This window comes from Amblyomma americanum, chromosome 1 (genome assembly GCF_052857255.1).
Source record: "Amblyomma americanum isolate KBUSLIRL-KWMA chromosome 1, ASM5285725v1, whole genome shotgun sequence".
Classification (NCBI taxonomy): Eukaryota; Metazoa; Arthropoda; class Arachnida; order Ixodida; family Ixodidae; genus Amblyomma; species Amblyomma americanum.
The window spans coordinates 214,886,391-214,911,237 of NC_135497.1; the positions used below are offsets into that span (position 1 = coordinate 214,886,391).

At 45.9% G+C, this 24,847-nt stretch overlaps 1 protein-coding gene across 2 annotated transcripts; it reads right to left on the reverse strand.

Annotated features, from left to right (window-relative positions):
* Positions 1–24,766, reverse strand: LOC144114607 (uncharacterized). 2 transcript variants are annotated; one of them, XR_013311068.1, is made up of 11 exons: positions 18,464–24,766; positions 18,309–18,384; positions 16,997–17,162; positions 16,511–16,618; positions 13,933–14,176; positions 13,428–13,592; positions 13,161–13,347; positions 11,794–12,057; positions 11,374–11,545; positions 10,405–10,553; positions 1–9,428 (listed from the first exon to the last, which is right to left on the reverse strand). XR_013311068.1 is itself a non-coding variant. In XM_077648460.1 (7 exons), exons 5-7 carry the CDS (start codon positions 11,382–11,384, stop codon positions 9,223–9,225), a joined length of 366 nt encoding a protein of 121 aa, XP_077504586.1. In that variant the 5' UTR covers positions 11,385–11,545; positions 11,794–12,057; positions 13,161–13,347; positions 13,428–13,592; positions 13,933–14,172; the 3' UTR covers positions 1–9,222. The 2 variants fall into 2 exon arrangements, 1 of the variants encoding a protein (XP_077504586.1); XM_077648460.1 differs by lacking the exons at positions 16,511–16,618; positions 16,997–17,162; positions 18,309–18,384; positions 18,464–24,766 and having other exon boundaries at positions 13,933–14,172.
* Between the last annotated feature and the right edge of the window lie 81 nt (positions 24,767–24,847).

Genomic DNA, 24,847 nt, shown 5'->3' on the forward strand with positions numbered 1-24,847 from the left:
CATACAGGCAGTTTGTATGCTGGATGTGGGTCTTGCTCGGCCGGAAAACTCGTAAGGCGCTCCCAAGCTGCATCATCAGCGAGATAAGGAACGCCTTTCCTTCAGCTCGCTATGCTGGGTTTAAGTACCCCGAGTAGCAGAGAGAAACATGTCAAAAGAGAGTATGTTTGGGCATGTTGGTGGTTCATACTTAAAAAGGAAATAATAGTGCACTAACGAAAATAGGACGAATGAGAACAAATGGACGTGAGCTGACTTTCAACTCAGGATTTATCAATCCTCAGTTAAAAGTAAGCGCTTGTTCATTTCTTCTCATTCGTCCTGTCTTCCTTTGTGTGTTATTATTTCCTTTTTAAGCTGTGAAATGATCAACTGCACTGAGAAAAAATAAAGGTAATAAGAACTGTAGTGCTTTATTCCATATTCACATGCATGGCAATCAGTTTCAACTCAGTATGCAGAATAAAAAAGGTAACCAAAAAAATCCCTTCAGATGGTAGTAGGAACAGTAAACATTTAGGCAAGTTGTTTACATGGTTTTCACCGATTGTTGAAAGATGGTAGGAATACTGACCTCCAAGTTACATTTGTACAAGGTGTGGATTGCCAGTGGTGAGGAAAAATGGAGGTGTGCAATCAGCCTGTTCAAGGTTGTCTGCTGCATGACACTTTCACACGCACTTTCAGCAGTCAAAAGAAGCCCTTGAATAACGTCACACATTCGCTACAGAAGTTGAGAGAGCTGTCGCACCCTGCTGTGGCTTGGCATATAGGCGACATGGTAAGGTCTTGAAGGCAGCCGTAGAAAAGAACAGCAGCCATACATGTGGCCAGGTAGCTGCACATTTCCAGGTTTCTGATAAAATAATTCCACCTCACCTACACTACATTGGGACGCTGTTCAAGTTGAGACAGAGGTTATCCCACACGCTGTCAAACAGCAACATGTGACAGCAACCTGTTTGTAATTGCTCTTGCTGCATTGCAATGCATACGCAATTCATTTGGTCTTCACGAGTAACGAAAAATAGGTTCCATGTGACACGTCCAAGCATGCCTGACACTGATTGTCCTCTGAGACAGCTTCTATACTCAGTTTCATACATAGGAGGCTGCAAAAGTAGCGCGTCCACGGAATCACATTAGTCCGCCACATATCATTCGTCCTTCTCGAAACTCTGGTGAATGTATGGGTGATAAAGAACGATATCAAAAGATCTGGCACCACTGAAAATCACTGTCGAAGCTATGAGGCCTTCTGGCTATAATTTTCACTGCATGTGGACTACTTTATGGGCGCAGATTGAGTACGAGCCATTTGCCCTACCAACTGCGTATCATACTGCCCCATGCAAGTTGGCTTCTTGAAGTCTTGATGAGTTGCAGGATGAAAATGTGGCAAGAGATAAAGCGAAATCCGGGAGGTGCAAGTCACAGCACTTTAGTTTTCACGCAACAATATATGCTTGTGTTCACTTCGGTTGTGTAGTGCACAGTGGCGTTGCAAAGTGGAGGTGCTAAGATAGGCGTTCCCGGCCGGCAAAAGAAAATAAAGATCCCCCAGTCTTTCCTGCCACCTAGTTGTCGCTTTGGCCAAGTTCATCTTGACTAGGTTGGGCCACTCCCTCCCTCTTATGGCTGCCAGTACATTCTGATGATAACTGACCGCTTCACCAGTTGGCCCGAAGCAGTGCCCATTCCAGACATTACTGCGGAAACAGTTGCCAAAGCCTTCGTTTCAGCATGGGTTTCGCGCTTCGGCTGCCCCGTCATTGTTACCACGGATCGCGGCCACTAGTTTGAATGCACCCTCTTCACTTCCCTCACCCGTCTGCTTGGCACTAAACACTGCCTAACCGCAGCATACCACCCCAGTGCCAACAGCATGGTCGAGTGGCTCCATCGCCAGCTCAAGGCTGCCCTCGCTGCGTGCCTTGATCGCGAGCACTGGGTCGACCACCTTTTTATGGTACTTCTTGGCCTATGCGCTGTCCTTCGTCGTGACCTTGGCTGTTTGGCGGCTGAACTCGTCTTCGGTGCACCCCTGCGGCTTCCTAGAGACTTGCTCGTTCCTTTGCCTCCCTTGTCCCTGCCTCTGCAGTACCTTCAACACCTACAGGACTGTATTCATCACCTGCGCCCAGTCCCGCCTCGATCATCTGACCGTCATGTATTTGTGCACCCAGACCTTGCGTCCTCGATGCGGTGCCTCTTACCCCCTCATACAACGGCCTGTACTGCGTCCTCAACAAGACGACAAAATTGGCGACTATTCTGCTGAATGGTTGTGAAGAGGTAGTCTGCTTAGATCGCCTCAAACCCGCATACCTAGAGACATCTCCCCTTGGATGTTGCCAGCTTATCTGCTGACCAGCCTGCCGCCAAGGCAGCCCCATCTCTGCCCCATCGGCGAGTACATTTTGCCGTTCCGTCAGGGCAGAGGGCTCTGTAGCACACAGTGACGTTGCAAAGCGGAGGCGCCAAGATCAGCGTTCTCAGCTGGCAAAAGAAGAAAATAAAGATGAACGGCGCATGCACACAGGGCACGTTCAGTGCTAAAAGCCTGCTACATTGGTCCTCTTGCTCTGGCGCTCCGGTGCGACCCCGCAAATTCCCTACAGTTGTACGGTGAACTACTTTTTTTGACACGGACTTAGCCTGTGTGAATAGGCACACTCATTTGGCAGCGTTACCTATGTATGAAACGAAGTATACACAACAGCAAGAACTCCATTTACCTCAACCACTAGTCCAACACACACCCCAACTCCTTTTCAGGCGGCAGTTATTTGCACACTCATGTCGACTTCTGTAATAAGATAGCGACTTTTTCTGGTCATCTCATACACTAAAAAAAAAAGGAGGGCACTGTGACAAGGCAGTTGCTTGAAGCTGAAGGCATGGCATGCGCTTCTTATGCAAACTAACAATAATGAATCTCAAACACCACTTCAGCAAGAGCAGGACTAAACGATGACAATGATTTTCGTATACTGGAAGTAAAATGTTGACATAAGAAAACGAGCAGGAAAACAACAGAACAGTTCTTGGGGTCTCAATCTGGTCGCAGAGAGATGAATGCAAAAGCATGATAGACCATTCATTTTCTCCCACAGTAGCAAGCTGTGCCATCTCCTGATGCAAGCAGGCATCTGCAATTAAACACTTATTGACAGCTGAATATGCCATGACGGCAGTGCATAAAGCAGAAAATAGTGACACAGGCACACAGATATGAGGCTAATAAAAATGTCAGTAACAGGAGCTTGCATATGTGCCATATACAGCAGGACATGTCATAGGGCAAGTAGCTTCGTAGTGTCCGAGTTAGGAGTTGTGCAAAAGACATTCACAAGAGAGACAACCAGTAGTTGCACCTTTCCCGTCTGTCTAGCAGGATGTCTTTTGTTTGCAGAGCGCTTAACTGTGATGTCATATTCCTCCTCTTCTTCACATTTCCTGCCAAGGCCATGGCGGGCCATGGCAAGGTCACGTTTGCCCACTATTTATTGCTTACTCCATTCGTGCTCCTTCCCCGCACCCGCTAACTGTGTCATCTCACGATTTCCACATTACTATGTACTGGCAGAATGCGCTAATATTGTCTGCCGTGGGTTCTTTTGCAGTTGGCATCATCATCCTGCTTCACAGGTTCAAGAAAACTGTTTACAATACGAGCTACCCAGCATACGCCTCTAGACATGCGGTGAAAACCATTCTGCAATGAGAGTGCCTTTGGTGAGGTGCTAGTTCAGGAGAGGGTGTTGTAGCGGCACTACCGTCATCAGCAGTGCTGCACCGCCTTGGCTCGTGACATGCGCTCGCGCGGGCTACGTGGGGCCACGTGGGGAGTAGAATAAAGACAGTTGATACATGGTTCCCCGCTTGTTCACTTTGTCCGCGTCGAGCTCCATTAATTTGTAGGGGACTCTACAGTTTGGTGACCCGGATGTGATGGACGCGGATAACGGCGCCACGGTTGCAGTGCCCAGGCCCCAGGTCCCTGCTCATACACCAGATGTGGAGGGCTTATGCCGCACACATTCTGATAAATTTTCACTATCGCGGACGTGCAACTTTTGCTTTTCGTGTGAATCAAAGCTTATACACTGCACGAGAAATACGGCACCCGAGTTTCATTTCTGAATTTAAGGTGGATATCAGACACATTGAAGGCCCCGTGAACAGTGCAGCCGATGCACTCTCTTATGTCGCTGCTCTTGAATCAGGCGCGCTTGACTTCGCAGCACTGGCTGCCGCACAGGCGTTAGACAGTGAGCTTCAAGCGCTTCAGTCTAACCCTGGCTCTCTGACCTGCCAGTACCCCTGCCGTTCTGCTCGGACACCATCGTGTGCGACGTTTCCAGTGGTTCTCCACGGCCTTTTGTGCCCACCACGTTCCGCCGCCAAGTCTTCGAACAGCTGCACAACGCAAGCCATCCCGGCATTCGTGCTATGCAGCGGCTCGTGACGTCTAGGTTCGTCTGGCCAAATGTCAACCGAGATGTGCGTCACTGGACTCGTCAGTGCTTGCAATGTCAGTGTACAAAAACAACGCGTCATACGCGGTCGCCTCACCACCTTTTCCAACCCCCCCGACTGTCGTTTCGACCATGTACACGTCGGCATTGCTGGCCCTCTTCCTCCATCACGAGGTTTCCAATACATACTTATGTGTGTTGACTGCTACACACAGTGGCCCGAAGCCTTTATGCTGCCCGATATTACGGCGTGTACAGTGGCATACACTTTTGTCAGTGGATGGATTTCTCGTTTCGGCTGCCCCACTGTAGTGACAATGGATCGTGGCCGTCAGTTTGAGTGCACCTTGTTTCGCGCCCTGACATCTCTGCTTGGCGTGCGGCATGTTCACACTACTGCGTACCATCCCTCTGCGATGGCATGGTTGGACACTTGCACCGTCAGCTGAAGGCTGACTTTGTTGCACGCGAAGCTCGCACCTCTTGGCCCGATTCCCTTCCTTTAGTGATCCTCGGCCTTCGATCAGCCTTTAAAGAAGATCAGTGCGCGGCGGCCGAAATGGTCTACGGGACTACCTTCTGTTTGCCTGGCGAGTTCTTCACTTCGGCCCGCACCGAGGACATCTCTCTGCCTGCCTATGTTGAACACCTAAGCCTGCAACCCGTCCTCACACGTCCACACGTCTTTGTGCGTCGAGACAACATCAAGCCTTCGCTCACTCCTCCCTACAATGGCCCTTATCCCATCCTGCAGCGGGGTGAGAAAACTTTGAAGCTGTCCGTCGATGGACGAGAAGAAATCGTTGCCATCGACCGCGTGAAACCCACCTACATCTCGCATGCTTCTCGTTCAACCTGCCAGCATGAAATCGCAAGCCCCAGCTCTTCCACTGACTCGGTCCGCGCCATCAGCAGAAATGTGCCATGGGTGCCGTGCTGTTGACTGTTATGCTCCTTTCTATCCGCGGGGGAAAGGGGGGAGCCCTGTAGCGGCACTATCACCATCAGCAGTGCTGTGCCTCCTCGGTTCGCGACATGCGCTCGTGTTGGCTACGTGGGGCCACGTGCGGAGTAGAATAAAGTCAGTTGATACCTGGTTCCCGGCTTGTTGGGTTCATCCGTGTCGCGCTCCGTTAATTTGTAGGGGACTAAGTCTCTGTCCCTCTACAGGTGTTAAATGGCAGCACCGGAGCGATGAACAGGAATACAAAAATACGGGAAGCTATGTACCATCACAGAAAATCCAAAAACATGGCAAACATTTTGATAAGTACATTCTACATATTTGACTAACATTATTGCTATCTTGCTGGCTGAACTGCTAAAATACATAAAGCGTTTTTGCAACGATGACCTGGTTTCCATAACTGCGGATGAAACCACCCAAAAATTACTGAAAAATGAAGGTCACCTACTTAGCAAAGCCTCTACTCTCAAGAATCAGGGCCCAGTGACCAAAGGAGAGATGAAAGTGTTCCTCTGCCTTGTGCTTTAGCAAAGAATGGGTTGAAAGCCAAAATAGGACTGGCCATGAGCTGCTGAAAGCTTTTGAGGAGAAGCTTATTTCATTTCAGTGATATGTCCTATCGCTGCGACACAACAATGCATATGAACTTGGGCAGATCGGCAACATCAACAAACCTCCTGCTTATTTTGATATGCCCCCAGTACCACAGTGGAGTCGACAGGGGCAAAACAAGTTGGCGTGCTAGCGTCCAGCAATGAGAAGACACAGGTAACTGCAATGCTGATCTGTACAGCAAATGGTAGTAAGTTGTGGGTGCACTTTCTGCGAGGCGTTATAGCGCACACCAACGTGAAGCGTTGGGTGTACACTGACCTCGTCTCGACTGGATAGACCGCATCTGGCACGAGAGGCCAGGCACTAGCTTGGGGGTTCCACTCCATGCTTGTTTTGGATGCACTGAAGGACCACCTAGACCAGCATGTCAAAGAAAAGCTTGCAGCTTGCCACACGGGCCTTGTGGTGATACCGGTTGAAACGACCTCTCAACTGCAGCCACTGAATGCATGCATCAACAAGCCCATGAAGGAGTTTAAGCGAGCACTCTATAAGAGCGGCTAATGAATGGCTTCCACGCCTTCACAGCCAGCAATAGGCTGAATCATGCCTCTAACTAGGAAATGGCCGGGTGGGTGGATGAAGCTTGGCTTGGGTACAGTGAACTAGAGTATTGGGTAGTGTGCTCACTCCGCGGCGGCTCAGGGGGGAGCGGTTGCTCCACGAATGTCGACAGGCTTCTGCATCACAGCGCCAACACGAGGTGGCGCCACAGTAGACTTCACGGTAGGATTTACCATCGCTGTCACTGCGCCGCGTGTATCTGTGGGCTCGTTATCGTTGTGTTGTGTGGTCTTGCGCTGGTTTGTGCTCTTCTAGGGGGTCACTTCACATTTTTGTTCATGGATGGCAACGTGAAGACATTTTTAACATTCCTTGCTGATTGGGAGACACTTGTGAAAAGTGGTCGTCGTTTTCCGAGTACCTCAGGAGCCACTGGTCTGTATTTTCAACATACTTCAACTGTTGGCATAACTAGCAGAAAAGCTGAAGTACAGATGTTTGACGACTTCAAAGCTTAGCCAAGATCCTCTTGAGAATCTGTTCGGAATTATAAGGCAGTCTTCAAGATGCGACCAGCATCCTACACCAACCCTATTTTTAATCCTAGTCAGTTGCGTTTCATTTTATGGGCTCACAAAATGTGTCTCGCAAGGTAATCATCCCAAGACAGTGCTAGATTCTCTGCTAGGTTTTGAAAGCGGAGGTGATGGAGCATGCCCTTCAAATGCAGTTTCAAGGCCCTCCATTCAAGAACAGAGTTCAACTTGTATGCCTGCGCATGACGACGACGAGCACATAGCTAAAAGTTACTGACGACTTGTTTTCTATGCAGCATGGCATGTTGCACGGAAGACTGTATTGAAGACTTGAAGACAAATTGCCAAATGTGCATAACCTTGCTTACAATGCAGTCTCCAGATGAAAACTTTTTCCTTGCACGGCAGACAAAATACGTACCGTGACCATGCAGGACCTGTACCTATCGCCGCAGCTTTATGACTGTGTTGAAATTGAAATTCTCTTCACAGAATGCTTTAGCTGCAATTAATTGCATACCGAAAGCATTCTTGATGCGCTGGAAGTGGTTAGAAGTAGACCGCAGAAAGAAGTTGGTAGCCCCGTTCACGCAGAAGGCCTCTCTGAAGAAGTAATAAGGTTTTACTTAGTAACTAGACTGTACTTCAATGTGAAAGGAAACAATTAAAAGAAAGGCAGGAAAATGCAAACGGGCAAAGCACCTTAAACTGACCCGTTGCTAATGTTGCTCTGCAGTGCTAGAACAAGTTGAAGGAAAATGAGGTGAAATAAGCAAGCATAAATATATACAGTGGTGGCAAATCTGCCTCATTTGTTTCTGAAATCAGTGGCTGCACGGCTGTCCAAATAAAAATGAAGTCACTGTTACTGTTCTGCCTGAATGGCTGGCGGAGCGTGCACCTCTTGTTCAGCGCAAAATGCGAATTGTAAATAATGTATGTACATCATCTCCCCTGACAATCTGTTTTATGTGTGCTGCTGCTTGGCTCCTTGTGAATAAAAATAACTGTTGCCGCCTAAACTCCTTTCATTCCGCGTTCGTCCCTGGCATGAATCAAATGCCGCTACACCACACGATGTGCAGTGCATTATAATCTCAAGCAACAATCCCTCATGCACTCTCCCTTGTGGACCTTTGAGGAATGAATAAACATACGCACAGGCCATAAAGTTTCATGAAAGACCCGCTTAGCCATTTTGGCGACACTCACGCGAATGTGGCAATAATTTAATTCGTCAGCGCGGCTGCCACAGCTACTGCAATGCCGGCCGAATGCGCCACTCGTTTTACCAGTGAAGATGCCTGCAGCGCTACCACGCGCCACCGCGCCCTGTCGACACTGGCGGGGTCACCCTGAGCTGTGCCTGTGAGCACACTACCTAATATTCTAGTTCACTATAGTTTGGAAGTCCAAAAATCACGGTCGTGAAGGCATTCAAGAAACATAGAATTTCCAATGCCATAGATGCCACTGAGGACAAGATGTTGTGGTCGGAGAGTGAGAAGGACCAGTCTGAGAGCGACAGGGAACAAAGTTCAGATGAATAAACAGCCTGTTCCCACTGAAAATATAAAAATGCAATTTTCCTTTCCCGAAATCACATGCATTTTAGAAGCAGGGCTTGAAGTTTTCTCTTTTCTTGGTCATCGTTAGATTCAGGGGCATGTTATGCTCAGGTAAACACAGTATATACACAAGCTGGCATATATATACAGCTGGCAAGGGACAGGGTTAATTGGAGAGACATGGGAGAGGCCATAGTCCTGCAGTGGGTGTAGTCAGTCCTGCAGTGGGTGTAGTCAGGCTGGTGATGACGATGATACACACACAACCTTCCTCAACACAACCTATGGGAAGTTGCTGACACAGATTGCCACCTCCATAGAAGATGTGCCAGTCTGTGACATATACACAAGCTGGCATATATACAGCTGGCAAAGGACAGTGTTAACTGGAGAAACAAGGGAGAGGCCCTAGCCCTGCAGTGGGTGTAGTCAGGCTGGTGATGACAATGATACACACACAACCTTCCTCAACACAACCTGTGGGAAGTTGCTGGCACAGATTGCCACCTCCATAGAAGATGTGCCAGTGTGTGACCCATCACACACTATCATCACTGGCACCTTTCCGTGTGCCTACCTTGCTCTTCACGTGACTCAAACCTTGAAAGGTGGTCCCGCACCAAAGCTGCCTTGTCCACCGGTCCAAAGGAGCTTGTAAGTGGAGGCGGTGGTTGAGGCAAAGTCGTGACATGTGTAGCACCGAAACTGCCACTCTCCACCAGCTCGTCCACAATTTCAGGAAGATGCTCGACATAACCTACACCAGGTGCACAGAAAGCGCAGAAAAACACATATCAAACTGGAATCAAAAAACAAAGTATGAGCATATCTCCTGCAGTGTTCTGATTTCTTTATGTGCCCAAGGCAGCAGTGCAGATATTCAGTTTAAAACTACCAAAATTGCTGCTAGAAGTTGAAAAGAAATGACAGCTTCCTGCTCTACTCCGGCATCATGGAGAAAAAATATGCTGCTGCATGGCACAGAAGCAGCTTTTCTAAACACACCACTGAAAAATAACTGCATCTCTTTAAACCTTGTACTTTACAAACAGCTGAGCTGCAAAAGTCCCAGCAAAGCATAGGTTGGTCTACAATAAGGTGAAAATGTCTGAAAACGATGGTGACAGCGCAGTGCTTTGTTCAGTTGTGGATGCCACACTGAGCGTCATTTTTTGCCGTGGCCAGTAACCATGTTCGAAAAGAACAGTTATCCAAGGGGCAACATTATACATTTTCAAAAATTGCAATTTCAACATCATTTTTATCACATTCCTTTCAATGGCCTTCTGGTTGCAGAATGCGTAGTACATGCAGGCCACAGTTTGAGGAAGTCCGACCTCTGCAGCTGCCACAATCATGTATTTTTTTCACACACTCTTAGAGAAGTCCTCTCAGTGTGTCCTGCACACTAGTGTGATTATGTGCATCTTCTTTTTGCAAAGCTGTCATTTACAAGCGGGTGCAACTTATACAGAGCAGTAACTTCAACAAAAGAGATGGTATATGACAGCCTCTGCTGGTGTCGACCTGTGTAGCCATTATTGTTCCTTCTGGTGTACAGTAACGCTAGAAGCAGCTTGCGCATGCCACAACTGCACCAAGGCTATTAGTGCAAGCACTACCATTTTTCGTATAATCTGTGATGCATGCACCTGCAGCCAACAGTGGGCTAGGTATGCTGTTTTAGTTACAGGCATTCAAGTTTTGCCTTCCCTCTGCAGTTGTATACGTACCAAAAGTTGCAGGCTCTTTGACTGGGCACGCTACTGGGTTCCCTTTCCAGGCTTTAGGATGTTTCACTGCCCACTGACGCCTTCCGATGGTAGTTCTGCATTGCACCCTGCCCGCATTTTCATTATAGTGGAGAGCAGCCAGTTCTGATCTGTGCACAGAGATGTAGAATATCAAAAGTGCACACCACAGTCTACACAGCTGCTAAAGAGAACATACTTAGCTAGCAGTTTTGCGAAAAGCATACCTACATGCATGCTCCAAGGAGGGCTAACCTTTCAGCACTTTTTCAAAAAACGGTCATACATAGTGAAGAGCCCGCAGCTGTGTGCCTCAGCCCAGTGCATGTCTCCGAAATTCAAGCCAGTTTTTTGTTCCGTCTGCTGCTTTATTACAGCACATGACAATAAATTTATTGTAGCTGTTAGCATCGGTGCATCATCAGCAAAACATGTTTCTCACTACTCGCTCTTTCATCCAGCTAGCACTGTAAAGCAGCATCTATGACTTCTTTATAACAGACATGACTGTCACTGCAGATATTCATGCAAGAATGTTATTCCAAAATTCAATAATTCAATTCAATTGAAAGTCCTTTATTCTTAAAGGAAAAGGCAAAAGGGCGCTGTAAAGGAAAAAGGTTATTGGCACAGTAGCAACGTTAAGAAAAAGTGCAGTATGCAATACCTCGTCACATTTCCTAACTTGCGGTCACATGAAGTTGCACTAATTTCACATGCAATCACACCAACTTCCATGGTTGCAAATTTCACAATGAGAAATTTCATGTATACTGTCCGCCCTAAATTTGGTAAACAGATAGTGATACCTCTATGCATGAACAACAAAGTGTTCACTTGTACAGCAATGCAGGTGCACTGAACACGCAAGTCTGGCTGTTTATGACATTTAGCACACGATAACGCCAATGTACTCTTGAGGAGTATGTGAGGAAACTGACACCTTCATACCTTGCCAGCATTCCATGAAAAGAAAATGTGAAGCTTTTTGGAGCAAACCGTTAGAGTAATGAATGGAATGACTCCAGACTTGATGTTTGGCATGCCGGTGACACCTGCTTGATGTCTGCAAGCAGGCGATAGTTTTCCACTATGGCACGCAGCTTCACAAAGGCGTCAGTACCTGGTGGCGTAAATTTCAAGGATACGACATAAAGGCAAGAAGAAACATTTTGACAGGTTAGTATAACAATAAATAATGAAGAGTAGAGCAATGAGCAGGAATGCACTCTTCTTGCTTGCACTACATCAACAGAACAATGTCATCAAGTTTGAAAGTGTCATTAGTGATCGCTAAGGGTTATTCTTCCAGCGTATGAGCACTAAAAGATATCCTTGTGATACAAATGGCAAATTAATAGATGGAAGTACCTGAAAAAATCCACTTTCTGGGTAAGAGGTCTCCATGCTCGCAGTTGGTGTACTCCTCACTGTGGCCACAGTGCTTGTCCTGCACATGGTTGAGGAGTGACAGCCAGATGGCTACCGCGAGCTCGCCTCTCTCTGCAGCAGTCTGAACCCTTCTTCCAGCAATTTTTACAGCAAAATAGAAGTGATTGATGATGGAGGTCATCCACTCTTCAATCACGCCACAGCCTCATGAGCGGGAGACAGCCTGCAGCTTCTTTTTCAGCCCTGGAGTAAAAAAGAAGAAATTAGAAAATTAGGCGACTATTCTTGACTGCTCTGCTTAAAAGCAACTGCCACACCCACATCACTGAAAAGCCATCATGCAATTGAGAGGTAGTCTTGCCAAATGACGAGGGAACTACTTTTTTATTATCTAAAAAATAATGCAGTCAACAGCGAGGTGCATGAAAGAAAATGGCAGCCAATCTACATAGGTGACCAAATGTGAATTAGGTGCGCTAGCACCTCTTCGCCTGGTTACGGATCGAAACCCACTCATGACAGCCTGCATTCCTGCCATCAGCCTGGCAGAGGCTTCAGACAGAGAAATGTCAGTGATATCCGAGACTGGACACTGCCTGGCTGTCTGGTCGGCTGCCATCAGCCTGCCAGATGCCATAGACAAACATTGGCAAAATCAGCTGTGAGGGGTTTTAGTGCTAGAACAGTGCAAATCTGATAACAAACACACAATATGCATGCACAATATGACCACTCTACATGTACTGAACAGCAGGGCTATGTTTGCAGTGATCAGAAATTATAGAAGTACAGAGCTGAGCACAATTGTGTAGGGTACTTGAGCAGCGTATGGTGGAGCAAATGAACAGATACTATTTTAATGCAACTGTTTGGCTAGGCACAAAGTGCTTGTGACTGAACGGTCTTTATGTCTTTCCGGCTGTGCTTCGAGTACAAGTTTTATTTATAAAACTCAGTTCATGCTTTAAAATTTCAGTTCCTTTCTCGCGCAGAGCTTGGCTCGAGCGCTCTAGGCAAGTGTGTTCACCTCTGTACTCCTTTGTAGCAAGCATTAAGGCTGCCCCTTTTGCAGTTTACAAGACAGTAGTCCTAAATAGAGCAATAAGGTGACAGCATTTATGCCTGTTAAAGCTCCCTGATCTGCTAATTCAACAACCGTCACATCTGCTGGTTGGCTTGATGTGCTTCATGGTGGCAGCACAGCTGCTCATTTTAAAACGCAGGGACGGGAAACACTTAACGAGAGATTTTGTGAGCAACATTAGGTATACATAAATTTGGCTTGAACAATTACCCGGCAAACAGCAAGCCAGTGCTTCACTAAAAAAAAAATAATTGGTGCTAACCTTTGGCAAGATGCCAAGCATCAATGTAGTGGGCAATATCAGGCCGATGCTGGCGCATGTGGCTGTGCACCTGAACGTGCCTGTCCGTGACTATCTCGCGCACAGAGATGTTCTTATCATCAAGGCGCTTCAGTGCCCTTTTTAGGCCTTCCAATTCCATGGCGCCACTGCTGGAAACTTCATTTGACTGCAACGGGAGGTCAAGGAAAAGTTTAATCTGATCGAAGCCAATATACTGTACATGAGAAAACCGAAAAGATCTCTTACCTGTACAAGCTGCATGTCAATTATACGATTCAATGAAGTGTCCAGCAGCGAGTTAGTGCCGTATTTGGCACAGTAGCCAGGAGAATCTGCCCAGGTGTCACCTGCTAGTTGGGCTTCAGCCCTGCTGAGAGAGTTGACTAAAGAATGCTGTTCGCGTTCCCACAACTGAAATAAAAAGTAAATACATATAAATATGTACAGAGTGCTTTTATAGTGTAGAAGAACTTCTATTTTGGCTAGATGGTTCATTGTACTCGAGAAAGGAAAATAGTGCTAGGCCCAGAAGTAAGGCAAAGAAAGGAAAAGAAGCGAGAACCTTGGAGCAATGCTTTTAACAATACAACTGCATTAATCAGCCAAGTAGTACCACATAAGATTGCCCATTTTCTCAGGACTGGGCGTTGACACACTTCAAAAATTTGTTTTCATAATTAGTGGCATGCCCATTTTGGTTTTGAGGATTTTTTGGTCAACACAGAAACCTTTCCAGACAAACCATGCTCACCTTGTGCACAGCAGGAATCAAAAATGTCCATCTGCAGGCGATCGTATGTGCGCTTGCTGAAGCATGCAATACCAGCGCTTGTGAAGAGCCGCAGGACTTGCGTTGGGCTTGAGCCGGTAAAGAGGATTGCAGCAGCCACAGTGATGTTTCCTATGGCAAAGCGTCTCTTCTTTGGCTGGCTGTGCCATCTTAAAACATGGCCATCTTGGCATGTAGACGTGACCACAGCGAGGGAGCCAAAAACCTGTGCAAGAAAGAAAACGCACCTATAAATTCACTATATATTCCAACATGTAAGCACTGCACCGCCTGTTTCATTTCATTTATTTTGTCCATAGAGGCCCAACGGCATTACATAAGGAAGGGCTACAAGTGGTGGAAATACATGCACAATGAACACAACACTGCCAACTGTAAACACTAAAAAATAACATAAAGAAGATCAAGCAATTACAAATAAGGAGAGGGCAAAATAGAGAAAAAAATGCATGTACGGCACTTTGTACAGGTGAAAGTCATTGAATAATTCATGGTGAGGCCGACAAAATGATTTGTGTTCATTGCACAACAGTGTGTCATTGTGCAAGACATTCCAGTGGGTTATTGCATCACATAAAACCTTCATTCCTAAAGTACGGCTCTTGATGCTGGCTATGAGGTGGCTGTAGCTAAGGCGACTGGAATTCTAATCGGTGGTTTCAGCGGGAGGTGCCTTTACGTCGGAGGGCAGAAAAAGCTGTGCAGCAGGCAAAGGCACAAAGTGATGCGGCATGACTGAAGTGACTACTACTGCATTGAGGAAGGGAAATCAGTAGGGCTCCATGCTTTCGCTATATACCGATAAGCCAGAAAAAACGAACCTCGAGGCATTTTTGTCTGAAGCGGTGAAAACTGAAAAATCCCAAATTCTATCTGACCTTGAAAAACAAAATGGCAGCTTCACATGAAGCAATGTTCTATACTACTTTTTTTCTCATTGACCCGGAACACAACTGAACTGGTTTTATCTTTCCTCCCTTCATTCCTCATTCCTTTTTGTAGAAACCATATTCCTAACCCCGAATTCCCTTCTGTTACTTTTACCAGCATGACAGGTTCAAAGTCCAAACTAGCGGTCTTTGTGCGATAGCCTCCAACTCAGCATTATATATGCAGAAAATGACTGGCGAACTTAACAAGTCATGCCGTGATTTTGTCACGGTGACCATAAGAGACATTTGTCATCTTTTGAACGTTGTAGTGACGGAGTGTATGAAGATGCGATCTCTCAGTGCTGCAAGAGAAATGGCTATGTACCAGCAATGCTTACAGACTCCAGGGATGCACGCCGCAAATTTCACATTGCCTGCAAGTCCCTCGGATTGCCAGCGCGGCAACTTGCTGCTGTGGTTCTCATGCGCTGGTACAATTTTTTCAAGCGCTCACTGATGTTCTTGCTTACTCAAGAGTAATAGAACAGCTCATGGAAGCACAACTAAAGGTGAAAAGCTCAAGAAGGTGCAGGCACTACTCACTAACCCTGAAGACGTGATTGTATTTTTTTTGCAAACTGTGATTACTTGGCCAAGAACGTCCTGCCAATAACTATAACACAAAAAGCCCTCGAGTCTGAGGAGGTGCTTGTCCGCCACGTGTACTCAATCATGGTTCGCTTAGAGTTCCCCTCGCTAGTCAATGTCTTCCTGCATGGCAAGAGTTTGTTGCAAAGACCTACACACTCTTACACCCGATGAGCTCTGACGTCCGAAAGAAATGTGTGCTCAGCTTTCATGAACACTCACTTTAGATTCAGACAAAGTGGGAAGCCATTGTTTACAGGAATATTCCTGCGAGTTTTCATTTCTTGAGGAATGACTTCTAGCATTAGTGCAAGCTGTGAATCCAGGCAGGAAGGAGGAACCAATGAAAGCAGAAGAAAACCTGTGGATTGTTTTTGCCCGTCGTGTGCTCTGCAGAACTAATATCTTTGAAAGAGGAGCTCTTGCAATATTCTCTGTTCCATTTGCTGAAGTTAGCAATGGCAGTTTCCGGAGAGCACACAGCAAAGGATTGCCGGCTTTGTCAAAAGCTTCCTTTGACTGTCTTGCCACCCCTATGCCAAGTGCAAACATAGAAGGTGCACTTGCTGGCCTGCTTTCCTGAGCTGCAAGAACCATGCTCTGGTGGCTGAAAAATCCCTCACAATGTACATGCCCATTTTATTTCAACAAGTTTAAGCAACAATTTTATGCTTCTGAAATTATTCTGTTATTTTCAATCACTGGTGCATTAACTCACTGTGCAACGTTTGGTATCCATTCAATTAAGTTCTGTAATGTGAGATGCGTTATATTTTCTCTAGTAATTATATAGCCACTTTACAGCAAAAACCCTGATAAACACCAATTTCTCTTCGCCATTGGATTACACACTGAAAAAGAACAAATCAAAGGGATAAAAATAAACAAAACACTGATAAACAACACCCAAACGATAATGACAGAGGAGAAGAGGTGTGCTGCATTCTCAAAACATCACTAAAAAAATCCATTCCAGAAAAACATGCCTGTGCTTTGAACAACAACAATGATTTCCATACCTCAACTGATGACTCTGCCGGGAGGTGGCATTTTCTGCAAAACTTCACAAGGTCCAGGAGCTTTCCTCAAACACAATGATCTTGCGAGGGCATGGTTTAACAAGAGAACTGTAAACCAAATGTATGTTCCATTTAACACTACTGCTTTGTTTCCATACAGCATCCTTTACACTCATATACTGTGTGATGTCAGTGCACGCTAAATATCCCCAGGTGGCTGAAATTGGTGGAGCCCTTCACTACGGCGTCCCTAATAGCCCGAGTCGTTTTGGGACGTTGAACCCTCACAAACCGAACCAAACTATCCTTTACACTTTTCCTTGAGATGGCAGGGCTTGTAAGAGGTACTACTTGAAAATTAACTTTTAAATGTGAATATGTCGAGAAACCTTCACTCTTCAAGTACCTGTCGTGACCAAAATGTTTGCATATCAGTAAGCCATGCATGGAAAGAAAAATCAACTTTGAGCCATGAGGCACACTTACACCGCAGAGCTCTCCAAAGATGGCTCGTATGTAGTGTCCATTGGATCATCCTGAAAAGTCAGTGACAACTCCGGCGGCTCTGGTGTTGGTGGTTGTGGTGTTGAGCATCTCGGCTGTTGGTCCTCCGAGAGCACAATATCAGCAAAATCACACTCGGTCTGACATTCTGGAATTGAAGGTTAGGGGGTGATATAGATGTGCACATGTTGACGCTGAAGAATATAGGAGCAAAACAGCTCTGCAAAAAGCGTGCATTTTGCAACAAATACAGTTGCGGTGTAAGTTCTACACTTGCTTATAAAAAAAATGTTTTCCACAGCAAAAAAAAAAAAAAGTCACCTACACTAAACCTGTTACAACAGAAGCTTGGTTTGGGCTAGTTGGTAACAGGCAGTAGCACCTGTCCCATCCAGATCTCTGTCGTCCATGTCTTTTTTGTACTATGTTTTCAAAAAGCTAAACCTGTCGCTTGAAAGAACTGCACTCGAAAACAGTACTCTCTATGGCCACATTACAACAAAAAAAACCTACTATTGGAGTCATCAGTTCACAGAGCGGTCAAACAATATACTGAATCGCACTCTCACACCAAAGCTACTCAGAAACAAATTGTCCACATCACTTGTTACTTCCCTAGAACACATTACAGAATTAAGGTGAAGACTAGAAGACATGTACTGCTGGGAGCAAAAGTAGTACACAACACGCCACCACCGGCACAGTTTCCCTGAGAGATTTCATATGCACCCACAGTACAGGTTGCACCTTCTGTCTGCACACCGATACTTTTCATTTTTGGACACATTGTAGCTTGTGTCGCTTTCAGTGACACTTGCACAGTGCACTGAGTCTGGACGTCGCGTGTACTGCACCCAATCCCTGCTGTGGCTCCGTATGGTGGTGACATTGTGTCCGAATGATGACCAAGTGCTGGACCAAAATGAGATTGTCACTTGAAGGCAAGTTTTACACACAAAGTAGACACCCTATGTGACATGCTTGCAACTATCATGTTAGTGATTTGCTCATCACGCGCACTGTTCACCCATTTTCATGAGTACAAATAGATAATTCCGTACATATTTACTATCAAATCGCACATAAGCCATATTGAACATGCCAAGAAGTTTTAAGACTAACAACACACTACTATTAATTTTTAAGTGATGCAGTCTACGTAGGTGTGTCGGTAAACGTGCATACTTGTCAGCCAAACGACCTTCTTTATATGATTTTTAATTTCATTTTCTGACACTTTGCACAACAGTGTGGTTGAGGATTACAACGAAACAGATCAGCGCAAATATAATACCTGTGCTCCCAGATAGCTCTTCCGTGGCCATTTACTCACAGAGATTAACACCATCGCTGCCAACCTCAGCTAGGCACTGCACAAAACATCAAATATGCCAGCATTACCGCCACTGTCAATGAACATACCTGCAGACAACCGGATGTAATACAAACCTGATGCTTTGGCGCAGTTGCTCCGCTTACAAGCGGCAGGAGACGTTGTGCAGCAGCAGGTTACACCATCGGCATGGCACCGGGCAAGAGGCAACGCTTCTTCGGAATCCCTAAGCTGGCTGCATACTTGCACTCATATGAGTCCGAGCAGAAGTGCAGCCAGCAAAGCATGCACTTCTTCTCCGGCGTCCAATAGTGCCGCCCAGTAGCCCGAACAAAGTCAATCCATGCATTTCTTTGTGCATCGTTCCGGGGGAACTTATGGAAACTCACAGGGTCTCCGTATTTGCTGGGGCAGAAGTCCACCACACAATAGTACAAAGGCATGACGCAAGCAAACGTCCGGATGTCTTCAACACTGCATGATCACACGCTAATATTGCCGTAGCAGGTTTGCGTGACGATGCAAAATGCCAACAAGCCTGGCTAGTTCGGCAATACGTTCACAAAAACTAACCGAGCGAGCGACGGTTCACAGCAAATGCAGCTCGCTGATGCGTCAAATGCGTGCCGTTTGCTGAGGAGTCTGGCCTTATGGCAGTGCGCCTTGACGCATTGTATAGAGATTGCTGAAAAGGAACACAGGCCCCTATGGCTAGCATTTCTGGATATTAGGGGAGCCTATGACAACGTTATTCAGGAGTATTTGTGGGACATACTGGGCACATTGGATGTGGAAGATGGAGTAATTAATCTTTTAAAAGATATATATAAAGGTAACAGAGTGCTCATAAAATGGGGAAAAAATGTATCAGGACCTGTAGAGATACAGCGGGGGCTTAGGCAAGGATGTCCTCTGTCTCCTTTGTTGTTCATGTTGTACCTGCAAGGGTTGGAGAACAAGCTAGAGAGGAGCGGACTAGGCTTCAACCTTTCTTTTTTCAAGCAAGGGGAATGGATTAAACAGTCATTACCGGGACTAATCTACGTGGATGATATAGTGCTAATGGCTGACAACAAGGAAGACTTGCAGAAGTTGATAGACATATGTGGTACAGAGGGAGATAGATTAGGTTTCAAGTATAGCAAGGAAAAATCTGCAGTCATGATATTTAATGAAGTGGGCGGCGAGCATAGAATACAGGAGTTCACGCTAGAAGTAGTGGATGAGTACAAGTATTTTGGGGTGTGGATAAATAACAGTGCTGAGTATGTGACAGAGCATGAAAAATATGTAATGAATAAAGCTAGTAGGAATGCAGCTGTCATGAAAAATAGGGCACTGTGGAATTACAATAGGTATGAAGTGGTAAGAGGGGTCTGGAAGGGGTGATGGTCCCTAGCCTGACTTTCGGTAATGCGGTCCTGTGCATGAGACCAGATGTTCAAGCAAGGTTAGTAATTAAACAACGTGGCGTAGGGAGGTTAGCTCTGGGAGCACATGGCAATACACCAAATCAGGATGGGCGTCTTTCGAGAGCAGAGAGGCTAGCAGAAAGATAGCATTTGAGGAGCGATAGATAAAAATGGGGGAAAAGCAGTGGGCTAGGAAAGTTTTCAGATACCAGTACATAAAGAATGTTGACACGAAATGGAGAAAGCAAACTAGAAAATTGACAAGCAAATATCTGGACAGCAGTAAGGGGGCAAATCAGCAATTATCGGTTCAGAAAAAAGGTTAAAGAAACAGAGAGAGCTCTGTGGAAAACAGGGATGCTGACGAAATCGGCACTGGGAACATACCGGACCTTCAAGCAGGAAATTGCTAAAGAAAATATCTATGATAATTGTAGGGGAAGCTCTTTGTTGTTTCAGGCCAGGACTGGAGTTTTGCGGACAGAGTCAGGTACCACGAGATAGACACGTTGTGCAGTGTGTGCTGACTGACTGAGTGAAAAACTTTATTTTCAAAATATATACAGGGAGCTAGTGCGGAGAGGAGGAAACGGATGAATACGAATACTTGATACTTTTCTGTAAAGGGCTTCACCCTACAGTGGAAAGCAGCGGGCTGATTTACCCAAGGCATTGAGGTTTAAGGACAGTGAAAGGAAAGTAGATTTTAAACGGGTAGAAGTAACCAAGCGAAGGTTATATTATTGCTGGCTAAAAGCAAGACAAGAGTAACATTTCACAAGTCATGGCTAGGTGGCTTGAGCCACCGCCCGATTTAAAGGGTTCAGCCGTATTCATCATGGAGGAAGGAAAAAAAAAAGGGAGAGGCCGTCACGTGACATTTTTTGAAACCGGAAACGAGCTCGGCGCCATATTGTTCGGGCGCGCTTTTGTTTATTTTTATTTGCGCTCTTGTTTACGTTTTTCCTCGCGCGCGTTTTAAACCACGCGAAGGAGCCAGACTAGAGAGACTCCAGTGCGAGTGGCGCTTGACTTCTGTCCGTTGTTCATGTACGGGAGACTTCGGAAGCGTTCGTGCGAGACATCCAGCTGCTTCCATTTATTGCTCTTTGCCGCGTCGTCTCCGCGCCGTCCCCGCTCTCTCGTTCGAACGAAACAGTCCAGCCTTGCATGGCCATAATCAAGTAGCATTCGGCGAAGGCACTTATCGCAACTGTGGTAAGCGCGGGAAGGAACTTAATACGGTGGCCCACCATGGTACGCCGTGTTTTTTGCCGCTTTTACCTGCTTCGTTTTGCGAAGACAGAGATATGTGTCCCTGGGTTCCTTCCAGGCTGCACTTTGCGAAATATACTGGTATACTTACATCCGGTTCATCCTAGACTAGTACGTGTTAATAGCAGGGCTAGAAGGTTAATTTCACCAGGTAAGGTGAAGGACAAAAAAATTTAGTTCAGTGAAATTGTGTATAAATACACAGCTGCTGCCAAAATATAGCAGAAGAAAACAAAACCAAATCTTGCATATATATACTTTGAAGAGCATGCTTTTTTGTTCTCTTTCTTTATATAAACTGTTACTCATGGTGCCACTGAAATAGATCTTATTACTCTGTGCCGCGTATCATCTTTCATTCTTTTTTTATGCTGTGCGCCTTGGATTGCGCTGTGCATTTCATAATACTTATGAAAGAACTATCCCACTTTAATGCAATGTAAAGTACTGCCTTTAAATTTAAGCTTCCTGAAAAGCTTTAGAACACGGCTACCCTGGAAGCTTTCCATGTCCAGCTTGTTGGCATGAGGCTTATATTTAAATGGCCCTTTGCAACACTTTGTACATGAGAGCATCACGATTTTCGAATGGACAGCTGTCAAACGTGTTCATGAGGTTGTAAAAAAATCTTTATTTGTTGGAATGAATTTAGAACTTCATGCCTGAGATCCCTGAGCAAGGTTTTTCATGCCGGGATGTTTGCATGTTGTGCTCGCATAAAAGTGGGCCATATACTGGCCACACTTCAATCACGCTTTCTGGCGGATAGCACAACCCTCTAAGTATTATGCCGAATGAGTGTGCACGTCCATGCTTTTGGCTAAGTCGTGAACAATGCTTCCATGCACGGTAACACCGCAGCTTGGTGTTCAACCTGCCTTTTAATGCTGCTCTTGTTGATGAATATTGCAATCTCTATATTGCATATGTTTGGGAAGCTGGCTGTTTCAACAATGTCATCTGCTGCAGCAGTGAGGACAAAAAGAACCCTGGAGTATTTTGTTTCTGGTCTTGAATACTGTATTTTTCTTCATAACAAGTTTTCGTGTGGCTGGCCATGCCAGGAAAGCTTTCTCATGCAGCAGCGAGGATGGGCAAATATACTAAGAAGTCTGAGTTCTTGAGTTCTTGACCCTGAATGCAAAACTTAGCATCATAACATATTCATAATGATGACCGCACCAACAATGACATTTGATCCACAATTTCAAGAGCCACTCATAGAGGTGACAGAAACAGAGAGTGCCGACAGTGGCTATAGTAGCACAACAGGGAAGGACTTATGGGGGGGGGGGGGGGGAGGAGGATGTCATCCCCATCCAAAAGCCTGAAATTTTACATAGGAAAACCATGCCGAGCCCCTATTTCTCAACAAAAAAATTCCAAGAAATACATGTTTCATATGAGACAGGCCCCCTCCGCCCCCCTTTAAGAATGATCCATAAATCCACCCTTCTAGCATTGCCATGTGGCAGGTTTTACATCCACAGATCTAGTTTAGCGCATGATAATTAATATACATGACCGTACCTTTTCAGACTGCTTCTAGAAGTTGAGGAGTACCCAGTGGCTTCAGTATAGGTTTCACAGTGCTGTGCATTATTTCAATGCTGTGTTTCATGTTTAACGTGCACAATTGCAGCTGTACACATAAATTTTCTCTAGTTGTTGAAATACTAGCTTGTAATGCCACTGCAGAGTAGCACACTTTACTTGTGATCCACCATACAGAAAATGAAAGTCAATGTATTGAACACCTCAAATTATTTTTCTTCAGCATAACCACAGGCATCATTGAAATTGAATGCACATGAACATTCTCATTTCAATGAGTACGTTTTACCACAAATGACACTGTCATAGGATATGGGAAAAATAAACACATGTGAGAAAAGGCGCGCAAATTCAGTTCGAGCTTCATTACGCAGTGAAAGCTCGGAGCGTAAACGTTCATACTATTAATACGCGAAGGGTGGCAAACGAAACCATATGGGGAGTTAAACATTTTCGCTGTCATGAAGTGCGAAAATGCTTCATGCTTACATTCACAGAGCAAAGACAAACACGGACTTGAGGGGAGACACCACAAAGTGCCGACTTCAACAACGTTTATTGCTGCGCGCAGCGACTACATATAGCATACAGCGGGCATGCGCAGCAACGAAAAGGAAAGTCATGTGAGACTGGTAGCAGCGCCAACCCGCAAAGGAAACACATCATCACAGGTACAAGGAAGACAACATAAAGCTAAAACCTGAAAGTCAGGACGCAAACAAGAACAAAAACCATGATACCCTAGTTGGAAATTCCTAAGGGGCATCCCGTCATCTAGGCATACACTGCTGTGATTGCCAACAGTGTAAGGAACGTGGTCCTTTTTCGGGAAAACCAACAGTTCTTCATAAGTATGTCAGCAAAACTGCCAGGGAGATAGCAGAGGCTGGTGAAATTGCAGAAAAAGGAGATTATTGTGTCAGCGCCCCTTCGGTGTTGTTAGGTGATAAAGAATGTCGGGTATTAGGAATTTCCAACTAGGGTATCATGGTTTTTGTTCTTGTTTGCGTCCTGACTTTCAGGTTTTAGCTTTATGTTGTCTTCCTTGTACCTGTGATGATGTGTTTCCTTTGCGGGTTGGCGCTGCTACCAGTCCCACATGACTTTCCTTTTCGTTGCTGCGCATGCCCGCTGTATGCTACATGTAGTCGCTGCGCGCAGCAATAAACGTTGTTGAAGTCGGCGCTTTGTGGTGTCTCCCCTCAAGTACCAACTCGCCCAGCAACTGATTTTAAGAAAATGCTTCGCCTTTCTCGCAATTTTTTCTCATGACCTTAACAAAGCAATTGCTGAATCTGCTACAAGAAACGGATCTAAAAACAGCGCGCGACCAGAAATACAGACTTGATCTCGATATGAACGAATACACATGAGCGCGGCACGTCCCAAATGCAAATAGCTCGCACGACACTTCAAACAGGCATGTGACAAAGTTTCTATATACTAAGAAAAAAGCGAGCGCAGCTGCTTCCTTTGCAATATCACTCTCCGCCCATGTTATGAACCACGCCGCTCACACAAGCGCAATCGTCGAAAAACAAAAATACCAGTTGTATTATAACCAACACCAGTTGCAATTACTGGAGCGTTGCAAGAACACGCATAACTAGCAACGAGGTTTCACTGCTGATCGAAACGGGAACGCGAATAGCACACGGCACGCACAAGACACAAAACGTTCGCACAATACGCCGACGACCGCTCTGTAGTGCACGCCGTTTCGAATCACTGGTGAACGAACAGCACGAATGCTCTTTTCAGTGAACAGCGGCGGTCTCCCGGCGGCTCCGAGCAGCGCTGCAGTAGACGTTGTCGTTGAATGGTTGTCGCCGAAAGCGTTCAAATCCGGGCACGCAACAAGAATTTTGCACTAAGATATGGTTGAACGCCGCCAACGTCAGCCTGTGAGCTCCACCAAAAGCATAAACTCGAGCAGTTAAAGAAAGTACGCCTACGCCGCACCTCAAATGGTACGCCGCGGCCGGCTGCTGCCGCCCGGTTTGTAAACAGCGACTACGACGCCGTTGCTAAGCTGTCCGAACAAGATGGCCTCCCGAGCGAGAAAAACCACGTGACTTCTTCCACACTTTTCTCCAGTGTTGTTCCAGTGTTGTATGGAAAGGGCCTCTCCTGAGTTTTCCTTCCTCCATGGTATTCATCCATCCACCCATCCATCGCCCGCTCATCGTACGTCACTGTATAATAATATGACGTCACTTTAATTATTCTACCAAGCTAGTGACGTCACTAAAAAAACAC